The following is a 13,714-nucleotide window of genomic DNA, read 5'->3' as shown; positions in this document are numbered from 1 at the left end:
GGGGAATGTTCCATAAGGAAGAATCTAATATCCATCCAACTATATCTTTTTAGTGTGATTTGGCCAGACAGACATAAATTGCAGCATCTTTGTCTGTGATATTTCACAGTAATTATGTTGTGACCTTATCACACTCATCTCAGTAATGTGATGTTTTAGATATACAGTATGCAACTGTTTATTATGGTTGGGGGTTTGAGAAGGTGGGTTCTGGCTGCCAGAAGTAAAATCTAAGCTCTATTTGCCCCAGTTACATTAGTTCCACTTATCAAATGAGACCTAGTTATTCAGATAGATTAAATTCTTGATTAATAGGCACAAATTAGGCATTTTGAGAAGCCTAACTAGATATTAATCTTCTAGTCTTAAGGAGCCAGGTAACTCGGAGCCCCTCCAGCCATTCAGAGATATGAGTGACTCGGCTGTAAAAATAGAGCCTGGCAGGAAGCTGCTGAGCTAAAACCTCGGGCAGGATTTGACTTTTCAGCTGAGAGTGCTTCCAGACCTGATAAGAGGACAGAGACAGGATCTCTCCACACTCCTGGAGATTCAAAAAGCCACCAGAGCATCAGTGCTGATAACGGCAGTGTGTTCAAGGGAATTTAGCTTTAGTTAGTTTAGTTAAGACAAATCATCCAAACAAGTTGCGAGTCTGCAGTGTGACTCATTCTGTAGATGTAAGTGGGAGGAGGTGGATGCAGGTGTGTGGCCCAGTACAGTGAATCACCAGTGTGCTCCAGGTATAAAACATAACCACTAACTTCCACTTGACACACGAAGACGACCTCAAGGCAACCACAGTACTAACAAAAGCATCATAATACAGATGTTGGGCATCAATGTTCCTCTATAATAGCATGAAATAGAGTCAAAGACAGCGTCAACATGTGTGTCTGATTAATAAAACACTGATGTTTTCTAGTGCAACATGCTAGAGAATAAACAGGGTAGCTGCTGCCACACAGTGGCTCATTAACCTCAGCACATCCTGTCACTCCCACCCCTTTCCTCCAAAACCCCAGCACGCACGCACGCACACACACACACTCACAACACACAGATGAGAGTGACTTCAATAAAACACCACATACATTACAAAATATACTTTTTATATATATAATATGATAACAAAGCACTCTTTCATGGCACTTTGTGATCACCGTGACGCCTCAGAAGAAGGACAAATGTGACATTGAGCAGGTTTGACGAGCAAACATTCATAATGAACCTTGTACAAAGAAACGAGTTACACGATGCAGGTGCATGAACAAATACAGCTTCGGTACAATCTAGACAACAACATCCATCGTAACAGGAGACACAACAGTGTTTGGGGGTGCTGTGGGAATGGCAAAAAGGCAAATAGCATGCTAAGGAATCTTTAACCAAAGAAAAACAAGGAAAAAAATAATGATAATCTCTTTGTATGAGGCCCTGAATTGAATGTACAGACAGACGCACAATGGGCGAGCGCCCTCAAAACGTTTATTCTATCTAACAGCAGTACAGATGTGAACAGACGCGATCATTTCAGCTACAATCTGACTGTGAGACTGAAGTCCACTGAAACACTGATTTATCAAAGAATAATGATGAAGACTGTAAGGCCAAAAGGGATTCAGTTCACAGCCTGCTAAAACTGGGATGAAGACAAACTAAGAGCTGCATGACAAAATGCTATATCCACATCAACAGTCGCATTGATTGTTAATTGTTAGAAAACTGTTATTTATTAGGAGTCAGGCCTGCAAACTCCAGTGGGATGAAAAAGGCGACAGTTCTGAGAGTAGGGTCGCTGAAGGTCATTACAAACATGAGGTCAAACAGGATCCTGCCTTAATTAAAGAGGAACTATAAATCATCTTTTATGCTCTGTACACGTAATCACATCGATTCTTGAGGGCATATGATGTAAATACAGGTGAAAAAATAAGTAGCGTCTGCTTTGTTCTGCACAAAGTTAGCTTGTATCTGCTTTGATTTGAAAGTCTGGTTCAGCCAAATTATTCTCTCGCCCCTCATTGTGACAAAATAGGCAAGACTCAGAGATTTTGTTATGTATGTTGACCCCACATATAAAAAGCAGAACACTGGCTCATTAAAGGTCCTATATTATGCAAAATGCACTTTTTCATTTCTTTACAACAAATGTGTGTCCCCGGCGTGCCCAGAGACCACTAAACTCTGAGTACAGACTGTTTTCTCTCTTTTTCTTCCGCTCCATCTTTCAGCAAATATGTGTGGAAAAAGCTCCATTTAAGTTTGGCTCCCTTTATGATGTCATGAGGGGATCTGTTGATCATGTGACCTGCTCCAGCCCTTCGGTGGGCCGACTATCCACTCCCACTGACAACCTCCTGAATCTACCTCACTGTGTCCGCCAGTATTTGTTCCTCACTAACTTTGGCTGCTGGTAACATGAGGACGTCCAAGGCGAAAGTAAAGCAGCGGCGTTCTCCTAATGGAGCGTGCAGACAGCTGCAGCAGCCGCGTCTGGCGTGACAAAAATAATGTGTTTTTAGAACATTAAACCATGTAAATCTCTCCTGGTAGGTTTAAAGCCCCCGTTTGTGACTCTCATGTAAAGCTGCTGCTAGCGTTAGCCAGTCTGATGAGCACACATAAACAACCGCTAACTGTGCCATATTCAGAGCCTAACAAGATATTCAGGACTGATGCAAAGAAACGTTAACCGCGATAAACAGCGTCAGCAACTGGAGAGCCTCTCGTAGTAGAGCTGCTGGCCCATGTACAACACAGTGACTCTCTCAAAGGGACATAAACATGCTTCTAGTGGCTGTGAAAGTCCTGTCAGACAGCTGGAATTGAGGGTGTAATTGCCCTTTAAGTGCAGACACCCCCTCCTTTAAATAAAAGAGCCATATTGATGAGGGTCGAGAGTAGGATGATAAAGGTTTTCCTTTTGCCCCTGCACATGGATATAGCATTTCAGATTGTAACTCCTGACTTGTAGTTTGATACAACCGTCACCACAAAGACCACAAACATTTCTACGCATGACATAAAAGAGATTTTCAAATTCACATTTCTGATAGGGGATGGCTGCCGATCCAGATTCACTTCCATTCAGTTAAAAAGGTCAGTGGAGAAGACGAGGGCACATCCGCTCTCAGGTTCGGTGCTGGGATTGGCTTTCTTTAAGAGAGCAGACATTTTAATCTCCCTCCCTCTACCTCTCACTCTCCCTCCCTCTCTCTCTCTCTCTCTCTCTCTTTCTTCTCTGTGACTCTCTCCGCCTGGTGATCAGGATCAGCTACATGAGGCCACAGCAGCCAGACTTCTGCTTCTGAGACTCGATGTAGTCGTGTATCTGGAACTTGGGCTCATTGGGCTGCTGGGTCGCTCTGTGCTTCAGCTCCCTGATGGAGAGAGAGAGAGAGAGAGAGAGAGGGAGAGACACACAGGAAGTTAGATACAGAGGGGGTGGATGAGTGGGATGCAGCACAGACAGACTGAGCAAATCAAGAAAATGAGGAAGGAAGAGAAATAAAAGGAGCTTGCATGAGGGATCGAGGGAGAGAAACATCCCTCTGTACTGATATTTAATCAAAACGCCTGACATGAATCATTTGATCTAACTTGCACTTAAAACACCCGTCGCATGAAGATAGCAAAGCACCGACATTGTTTCTTTCCACAGCTCTGGGAACACGCTGTGCAAAGAGACATTTTTAGACTAAATGACAATCATTTTCACATTTCTTGCCATTCAGTGAGAAAGGTGTGCGCACAAGGATGTCAGTAAAAAAAAAAGGAATTGCACAGTTTATGCTTGAGATCTGTGGGGAGCCTCAAACCCGTACGATCCCGTTATGACGAGCCAACAGGAACAAAACAACAAATGAGCTAAAAACCATTAGCGTGTATTAGCTGCAGGAATCAGAGGGAGGCTCGTGAGCAGCAATGCCAAGTCAAAGAAATATGAAAATGTTCGACCCGGAGTAGGAGGCTCTCAGCTGCACACCTGAAGAAGATTAAAACACAAACCCTTTATGTGGAACATCAGCGTTTATTAATCCAGAGGCATGATGAACTAAACGAAAAATGTATTCAGTTTGCTTCGTTTTGTTTTGGCCTTTCCACTACAAGCAGAGAAAGATGCATTTTTATAGCACAGCTTGCAGAGACATTAATTTTCTCACCGCAGACGACTATTTAAAACAAGATGTAGCTCTTGAAGCGTGAAATATTTGTTTTTGGAATCACTTGTAGATGACTGTGGAAACTAGAAAAGCACAAACAACTTCTCTGTATTATCCACAAGTACTTGGATTGGTTTTTTTCCCCCTTTCTTCCTCTTTTTTGCTGTTACTTTTCTTAATTCTTAGCTGTTTTCTGTCATTCACGTGGGCGTTGGGCTGTAGAGAGGAATCTACTCTGCAGACCTGCCTGTTGCTTCTTTCTACCATCTTGTCTCCAAAATATGAACAAAACTGCCACGACTGCCCGATTTAGAGCTCAGAATAAAGACACAAGACTGATTAACCAATCATGTCCAAAAGTATGTGGACGCCCAGACATCCCACCCACAAGTGATTGCTAAACACTGAACACACTAAAACTGTGGGCATTAATGTGCTGCTGTAACAGCCTCCACTCTTCTAAAAATAAACCCTTCAATAAAGGCTGATCTTGTCTTTTCTTTTGGACGGGGGGGGCGTCCACATACTTCCGTGGCTGTATGACAAAATTAAATGTTCTAATTTGAGTGAGGACAAAAATAGAGTAAAAAAAAGCACATTTGAAAACATCGCATTAGATCACACGCTTCTTAAACCATCATTATTTTTTATCTTATCACGGAAACTTGCTAGCATACAGTTGCCTATTTACACATTCAGCAGACACGGAGCAACATTACCATTTATTTGGAGTCGCGTGTTTGGCCACATAAAGAATTTAATATTTAAAATTTAATGTTCACCCCTTTTTAACTGTGTTTCATGCCGAGTGGCTCTCCAGCTGCTAAATGCTGCCTTCTGTTCAGCAGCTAGCTGCTAACAGTGGGTTTACCAGAGCTTGGTTTTGGTGAAATCAAATGTTTGCTGATGAGAGTGAATCAAAACAAGGAGCTAAAATAAACACTGAAGAGATGCTGTGCAGTGAGGTGATGATTCTCTGAACTACTCCTTTTACATTACACATTCCACTGCTAATATGAAAGTATTGATCAGTGCAGCTTTAAGACTTACCTTGCTATAGCGAGGAAGGCCAGCTCCACATTGACTCCTGTCTTTGCACTGGTCTCCATAAATGGTACCCCATATTCCTAAAATGGCATAAGATGAGATAAGATAAGGAATATCTTCTCTTATCTAGAGGAGAAATTGGAGCATCCGTTGTTGAGACTATGAGCTCATGCCATCATCCATTACCTTCGCCAGCTTCTCTCCGTCCTCCGTCTTCACGACCCTCTCTGCGGCCATGTCTGACTGTAAGAGAAGAGAAAACAAGGCATCACAGCAGAGGTGAGGGGTCACAGATGCACCACGCCATTAGCTACAGTGATGCACCATCCTGTCAGCACGTGCGGCCTCTTATCCGGCAGCCCCGCCACCAGCTGCTGAGCCGCATCTCCTTCATACTGATGAAATGTCAGAAACTGCACCTCCAGCAGAAGAGCAGCACTCCCACAGACTGATGCCGCGCGTCCGGCTGCTCTCACAGCAAATGATCTGAGCTGCTGCTGTGTGACATGTGCGACCCCGGAGAAGGGTGAGCCCTGTGTGCGCCACCAGAGGGAGCTTATAGATGTATTAGCAATGACTGCTGGTTGCGGTGAGACATGAACATTTCTCTCTTCTATCACCAGCAGCATTGTGGAGGAAATGGTTTTATGCAAGGGTAGCTTCAAGCAAGTGATTAGCAAGTTTTGTGACACGTTTTCAATGCACCAGTCATAATGATCAAATAACACTGGGTGATGAGTAAGAAATTAATGTGTTGATGAGGACTTATTTGTTTTCGCCGTAGGGGAAATTCTTTTCACAGACAAGTGTGCATGTTAAAAACATAAATCAGAGACACACAAGCACGATTAAGACTGCGTTTCACTTGTAAATGTTAAATAAGCAAAGTAGAGTTTGCATTCATGCATGTGCTGCACAGTGGAGACATTTTCTGGCTTTTAAGCATTCACGTGTCTGTCTGAGTGTGATAAGAGTGTGTTAAAATTGCGCTTAGGGACCAGTTATCCACCTGATCTTTTTATGTAACGCAAAAAGGAAGCTTTGCTCACCTTGTTGCCGAGCAACATGATGACCACATCCTTCTGGGCATACTCGTGTATTTCAGTCAGCCAGGCCTTTAAAAGTACAAAAGACAGACAGACAGACAGACAGACAGATACAGGAGGGGAGGAGAAAGAGGGATTGATCTATAAACGAAACAAACGCCACCACTTAAAGTCTTCATTTTCCCTGTCCTCCTCAGCTGAGTATTTTACCATCCTCCAATCAATCACAGTGAGACTGAGTCACTCTTATCCTTGAACACTTTTATTGCTTTTCATTACTGAAACTGGGAACTGTGTAGTGAAGCAAATGATAACATCATGTCATTTCCAAAGAGGGCTGTGGGAAAATGTTGGAGGCCTTCGTGGTACTTTGCATGTAAATAGACAGTGAGGCGTTCAGCTTGAGAGGGTTTAGGGAGTGAAAATGAACAGAGAGAGTGAGTGATAGAAAAAGTGGGAGGGAAAGTAATTTAAACTGGTCTTACCCTGATATTGTCAAAAGACGGCTTGCTGGTGATATCATATAGCAGAAGTAACGCTGCAAGAGGAAATAAAAGAGCAGTTTGTTTGCACCTTGATTGTTATCTGTACATTGTCTTACGTAACACACATCAACACCTACACACACTTTCTATGCACACTAAAAAATGTCTCAACCAGGTTGCTTCCTTACCTTTACTACCCCCGCCCACACACACACACAGAATGAGGAAGTGAAAAATAAAAACCAAAGGTTACCCTGGGCATCTCTGTAGTAGGCGTGCGTTACGCTGCGGAATCTCTCTTGGCCGGCTGTATCCCAAATCTGCGAGACAAACCACATAATTACACAGCAGCTCACGTGGGAAAACTGAACATCCTGAAAATCCTCCACCGCCAGCGACCGAGGCAGAAACCCGCCATTATAGCGTCCTACAAAGCCAAAATGGAATGACAATATTTTTAGCCAAAATGTAGTTAAAACCAGAATAATACATTATACATGTTTTCTTGTAGACGTACATTATTTCAAAGAAAACAGTTAAAGACTTAACAGTCACTCACTAATGATATAGTTAGCATTAGCTGCTAAAGCTAAATGTACTTCCTCCTCTTTTTTTCCTTACAGCAGTTTCCTGTACTTGAAATGCATTAAATGTGATTAACTTTCATCTTAGTAATTTAGTTTTTATGTTCCAGATCAATACGGAAGGAGCTACCAAGAATAAAAAATAGCTCATCTAATCATGCTAGAAGTTAGAACTAGCCTAGCTTAGCGGCGTAGCAATAATCCATTGCAGCCTTTAACTCTAGTTGAGTTCAAATCACATATTTCAATGTGTTCAAATATGAATTAATAGAATAAAAGAAATTATAATAGTAAAGAAAAAGTACATTTTGTTTGCTGGCAATGTGTTCTTTGTCCAGAGGCAGGATGCAGTTTTTAGGTTGTATCTATGGTCAATGATTTTTCATTTTTATTGTAAAATAATCATTTTAAAAAGACATAAAATGATAGCATCACATCCTCTCCATCTGTCACACAACCTTAAATCCTCAACTCCAGCTTGTCTGTCTTATTTGGCTCTCTGCCTTTGTACAGTACAGACTTGTGGTAGTAAAGTCTATTTTAGAATTAATTACAGGATTTTACCATGTGCAGGGCCCGTGCAAGAAAAAAAAAAGGATTTACTCTGGCCAGCAGAGGAGTCTAATTTTGGCGCCTCCCACTTAGTGTTGAAGGAACAGGTTATGACGATAGATGCGCCTCAGATTAACAGTTTTCTGCTGGCACATAACCGTGCAGACTCCGTATAGCACCACAATATCAGAGACCTTGATAGGAGTGTCAGTGCAAACAATGACTCAAAATGTAGAGTCGGTCTTACAGAGGTCCAGAGAAAAAGTCCATGCTCTCACCTGGAGTTTGACTTTCAGGTTGTCCACATCCACCACTTTATTCTGCAGAAATAAGAGGAGCCGTGAGACTGACAACCCACCATATGCTTTATGGACTGGAGTGCTGAGAAAACTGCACAGAAATTGATGACGAACGTCGCGGCAGATTAAAAAAAGCTCAGAGACTGCATGTGGCAAAAGAGACAAGACAACTAAAAGTGGCTTTGAATACTGGCAGAGAAAGTAATTTGCAACACCCACACAACAACAAGGTCCTCGGATTAGACTTAATTACACAACAGTGAGAAAGACGACTGGCAGCATAACAACCGACTCCCCCGTTAATTTCCTGCACAACGTAGGGGTGCCCTCTGATTTCCTGTAGAGAAAAGATTGGCCAAAAATAGTTTAGGCGCCCCAGCTAAAACAGACGGATGGGTGTGTTATAAGGGAAAAAGCAGCAAATAAAATCCTGAGGGACTTAAAAGTGAAGTGGATATAAAGGTTGAGATATAAAGGTTATAAAGGTTGATGAAGCATTTCAACATGCAGTGACAAAATAGAAAAACAGGTTCTCTCGTCTGGGTGTATTTTGTTTTTTTTATGCTACCATGAGCTATGACAGCAACAAGCCAGGTCACAACCGCATTTCAACCTTGCACAGCAAAGAGAGGGAGGCTCAGATGGAGGAAGTGGGGGTTGAAAATTTTCTTCAGCACTTCCTCAATCACTTCATAACTTCATATCAGTGACAGGTCATCACAAAGCCACTGCCTTTTCCTGTGAATGCACAGGAGCACATGCATGCGCCCGAAAAGAATGCTGCAGGAGCTGCACAGTAACAAAAGGAACCTCTGCGATGTGTGCAAAGCTAAAGCTGCCACCTGCTGAATCCTCTGCCTTGGCAGAACGGACATGGTTCAACCCCTGCATTAGTTGCCATGGGTTTCCATTTTTCCCCCAATTATGACGTGAGAGGAGCCTGCATGCTGAGTAACTGCTACAAGGAAGCATGCCGAAAATAGACCGGCCATGTTACAAGCTGCCACAACAGCCTGCCTGCCTCTCCATGCACAGAGGACAACCTCAGCATTTTGACTCAACTGTGTCTCCCACCTGACACCGTTTCTAAGAAGCTGTGCTGATGTTTTATGAAACAAGCAGGAAAACAAAAGGTAATCGCTTACACTGACAGCCGTGTGTCTGAATGAATCATGACAAGGCATCCATCCATGTTTTTCAAGTGGAAACGAGTGTCAGTTCCCTTTTCAATGCATTTTATGAATGGATATCGGCCACAGTACTTGAGGGGGGGGGCACGATGAAATATTCATGCTTCTGAACAGCCAACATCCATACAGCTCTATCTGTCAGACACCCATTATGCTCTCTAATGTCTACTATGACATCCAAAGAAGACAATTCTTCACTCCGGCTAATGCAACACAATTTCCTCCTCCAGTCGCCCCTGCTTGGCTCGTCATTAGTGTGAGTGTTTTGCCTTGATTGGAGGTAAACAGGAGGTTGGAGGGGAGCAGACAAACAGCCTGTTTTCATGTTCATCCCAGAGGAGGAAGATATACAGTAGAAATCTGCTCCAAATTCACCCAGCGACAGTCACTGTGTGTGTGTGTGTGTGTGTGTGTGCGCGCGTGCGTGTGCGTGCATGAGGTATACATGACTAGATAGGAGCTCGTCTGTCAGCAGTGTGACTCCTCCAGGGCCACGTTGAGCTGCAGCCAATCTTTCCAGGAGACAGGGACGTGGGCAGGCATCTGCCAAGACATTTATGAAGCTATCCGCAGCGCCTCGCAGCACAAGTGGTCTGTGAACTTGACTGATTGGCGAGAGGATTTGTACATTTGGTGCTATCATCGCAGAATGATGAAGTGTTCTGCGCGGGAATAAGGTGATAATTGGGCAGCAGTCACTCTAACAAGTGGCTCTCTTGTTGCTTCGTAAATATCATTGGGTTGTTTTTCAGATGCTAAATATTTTCTCACGGGAGTAACAAGAACATAAACGACAAACCGTTAATGGCTCACACAGAAATATGAACAACATAATGAATCATTCTGTGAGTCTAGGGCCGTTCGGCAGCATCTCTCTCACCCTAAAGTCTATTCCAACGGTGGCTATAAAGTTGCCTCCCAGAAATGCCCCATCTTTAAAGCGAACCAAGATGCACGTCTTCCCCACGGCCGAGTCTCCCAGCAGCATCACCTAAAGCAAACCCACCACCAGAGAAGAGGGACAACAGGTTACTGACAGCCTGTACACAATGGTAGGATAAGAATCACAACCCCTACCATGAAGAGGAAATTAAAGCTCAGGGATACGTTGCATAAATTATTTTGCAATAGAGTGCTGGGAAATATTTCACAACTGGGATCATGATGTGTGGGTCAGATGGGAATATTGTGCAATGTATTATTCTGATGAGCTTTCAGTTAATGTGGCCAATCCAAGTGCACTGTTGACCGAGCTGCCACCAGCATGTGACACTCTGCCAACAGTGGAGAGCGGATTCAAGATGTTAACGCCAACTCTGTCATTTTATACTCATATTTTCACAGTGTGCACCCTCCCCAGACTCTAATCAATATCATAACAACTAGAGCTGCAGCGAGCACTGAGTTATTTTTCAAGCAAAATGCCAAAAATGTGATTTCTGTGTTCTTGAATGTGAGGACAGGCAGCTTTTCTCGGTCTTACAACAGAGTAAATGTGATGTTTCGGGGGGTTTGGAGATGTTGGCCGGACAAAACAAGACACCTGATGAAGTCACTCTAGGCTTTAGGATATTATATCAGGCTTTTCACGCTATTTTCTAATGTTTTTTGTCGTCCAAGTGATTATTTAATCGAGAAAACACTCTACAGATGAATCAGTAATTATTGTTAGTCGATGCCCTCATTACAACAAGAGGATGTGCACTTAAACAAACCATCCAGCAGCGTGTCATGTTAACCTTAGACGTTAATCACACAATGACTCATAGCTGCACGAAGATAAGGTGCAGATAATGTGATAATTAAACTTAGAGTTTAACTTTTCCTTTTGTCTGCGGGTGTTTGTGAAGCAGTTACAGCTGCAGCTTTAATAACTAGTTAACAGGGAGGATTTGCAAGGAGCAACAAGTACACCCTCAGCAAATATTTGCATATCAGACAGGGCGGACAAAGCGACCCCCAGAGATTTACAGGCTCAGAGGGACTTCTCAGTAACACAAATGAGAGCATCAGGCCGATGACTTGGTGTCTGCTCTGTCACCTGTATGCAAACAGTGAGCACGGCCTGTTTCATGAGCAGAATACCTGAAGCCAAATCAGCTGGATTTCTTTTTAAAATTCTGCACATTAACCCCCAGATGTGAGGAGTGAATGTGCACGCTGTTTTCTGCAGGTACACCCACTTGTTCTAAACCCACAGTAAATGCAGACACCTGTTCCACCAGCGGCACCACAGAGAAGAACAAATAGGACGGAAATACACACCTTGAAGGCAATATCATAATACTCGTTAATAGAAGCGCATCTCTCCAACACATATTTTGACGTTCCGTTTTTAGTCTGCTTGTCCGTCAACGATGTCTTTCTTGCAGACATCGCAATGCCAAGAGGAAAGAAAAGAAAAAAAAAAAAAAAGAGCGCAGGCTGTCAAAACCGAAACACACAGTTGTCTCCGAGATGTGTCCAAGAAAGACGCGCACGGTGTGTGTGAGATCTCCGCCGCTCAGTCCCGGTGTCCGCCAGCCTCCAAATCCTCTGCTCGCATCACTGACAACAACAGGGGAGGGGGGGGAAAGATCACCGAGCGCTTCCCGTGGAAAATCACACCTCAATATCGCACTGTCAGGAGACGGAAGCGACGAAGAAAACTTGAAGAACAATCAAGCAGCAAGCGGCGGTGGCGTCTACACGGAGCGATCAGGAGGGGAGCGGTGGTGGCAAACAGGCGGAAACATTTCTCTGCATCCTGGCGTGGGCAGATGATTAAATGAGTGTGCGAGAAGACGTCGACAGCTCCGACAAGGCTGTGTTTTTCTGATTAGTGAAACATCGGGCTGTCTCTCGGGCTGACACTGGCCCCAAACAGCTGCGGGGGTCAAACGCGCTGGCGGCTGACTCATCCGCCACAGGTGGTGCTCGATCACTGAGAGGGTCAGAGCCGAGAGCCCGGGAGCCAGGAGAGGAGGGAAGAGGCTCCACTACCACCTATCAGCTTCAATACACATCATGCATAAGGTGGATGCTCTCCTAAAGATGGATAAATTGTTCTACAAGGTGAAAATGTGCGTAAAAAGTGCCTTTAGCTGCTATGAGATATCATAAAATAGTTCCTCTCCTTTGTTATTTTTCCAGCTTCTTAATCAACCCACTTTTTTTCCCCCACAGCAGGCAAATAAACAATTACGCAAATCTCGTCTCTCCTAAATGAATAAAGATAAAATAAACAAACAAAAGAAAAAAAAAAAAAAATGATGCTCCTATAAATATCCACCAATCCCCTCATTTAATTAGCACGTCATGCATGTCTGACATGGCTTCACTGAGACTCATTTGCCACCAAGTCTGAAAATGAATCTTTTCCTGCAGTGGTTTGTCTCCCCCCAGTGTTCACATGAGGAGGAAGAGCGTCTCCTCTTCTTCTCCTCTCAGTGAGGTGACAGGAGTAATGACACATGGTCAGAGATCACTTCTGTTACATAACTGACATGTAATCCCTTGTTCAAACATATGAACTCATCGCTCGGTGTCATTTCCAGCTGCAGGCAGCGTCTCACCCCTCTGACATGATGATAAAACATTCATTGGCAGACGGAGCTGGCTGATTTAATTCTGCATAGGGTCACAAAGAAGTTCTTTATGTTCTTGTTTCTGCCTTTTTCTCCCGGAACTCACTGTTTTATTATTTATATCTATTAAAGACGTGTAGAGAGGAGAAAGCCTTAAAGGTCCCACGTTCTGCTCATGTTCAAGCTCGCACTTGTTGTTGGAGGTCCGACTAGAGCAGGTTTAGGTGGTTTAGTGTTCAAAAAACACACTTTGTCTCATAGCAGACAGGCTGCTGTTTTCAGCAATGTTTTAGAAGAGTGGAACGATCTGCTGTTTAGTTCTTCGTGTTACCTGGAGGAAAAAACAATGGCGGACAGCGAGGTGGACTCGAAAGGTTTTCAGTGGGCAGGGACAGTCGGCCTGCTGAAATGCTGGAGGAGGTCACATGATCAACAGATCCGCTTGTGACATCATAAAGGGAGCCAGATCTAAACTGTGTGTTTTTACGTGAGATGGAGCAGGAGAAGAAGAGAGAGGACGGCCTTTTCTTGTAGTTCGGTGGTCTGCAGGCAAACCATATTAAAAAAGTGCATTTTGCATAATATGGGACCTTCAAATGTAAACGGTGAAAACTTATTCCAGCTGGGCGCACCACAACAACAAATACTTACGAAGAAACCCAAACATTGGACACATTTTCACCTTGTGTGCTTGTATATTAATATCTTTGCAGGCGCCGTCTTACCCTTGACTTTAAACCAAGGAGACATTTGTAGCAGCAGTGATTTTACGTTGCGCATTT

General features: G+C 43.5%; 1 protein-coding gene across 1 annotated transcript; it reads right to left on the bottom strand.

The window, feature by feature from the left end:
• Positions 1-1,129: 1,129 nt before the first annotated feature.
• On the bottom strand, positions 1,130-11,850 carry LOC139216194 (ras-related protein Rab-37). The gene is made up of 9 exons (XM_070847262.1): positions 11,632-11,850; positions 10,247-10,357; positions 8,156-8,197; positions 6,995-7,061; positions 6,742-6,794; positions 6,260-6,325; positions 5,397-5,453; positions 5,214-5,290; positions 1,130-3,380 (listed from the first exon to the last, which is right to left on the bottom strand). Exons 1-9 carry the CDS (start codon positions 11,740-11,742, stop codon positions 3,275-3,277), a joined length of 690 nt encoding a protein of 229 aa, XP_070703363.1. The 5' UTR covers positions 11,743-11,850; the 3' UTR covers positions 1,130-3,274.
• Between the last annotated feature and the right edge of the window lie 1,864 nt (positions 11,851-13,714).

This window comes from Pempheris klunzingeri, chromosome 17 (assembly GCF_042242105.1).
Source record: "Pempheris klunzingeri isolate RE-2024b chromosome 17, fPemKlu1.hap1, whole genome shotgun sequence".
Lineage (NCBI taxonomy): Eukaryota > Metazoa > Chordata > Actinopteri > Acropomatiformes > Pempheridae > Pempheris > Pempheris klunzingeri.
This window is presented reverse-complemented; position numbering and strand designations above follow the sequence as displayed.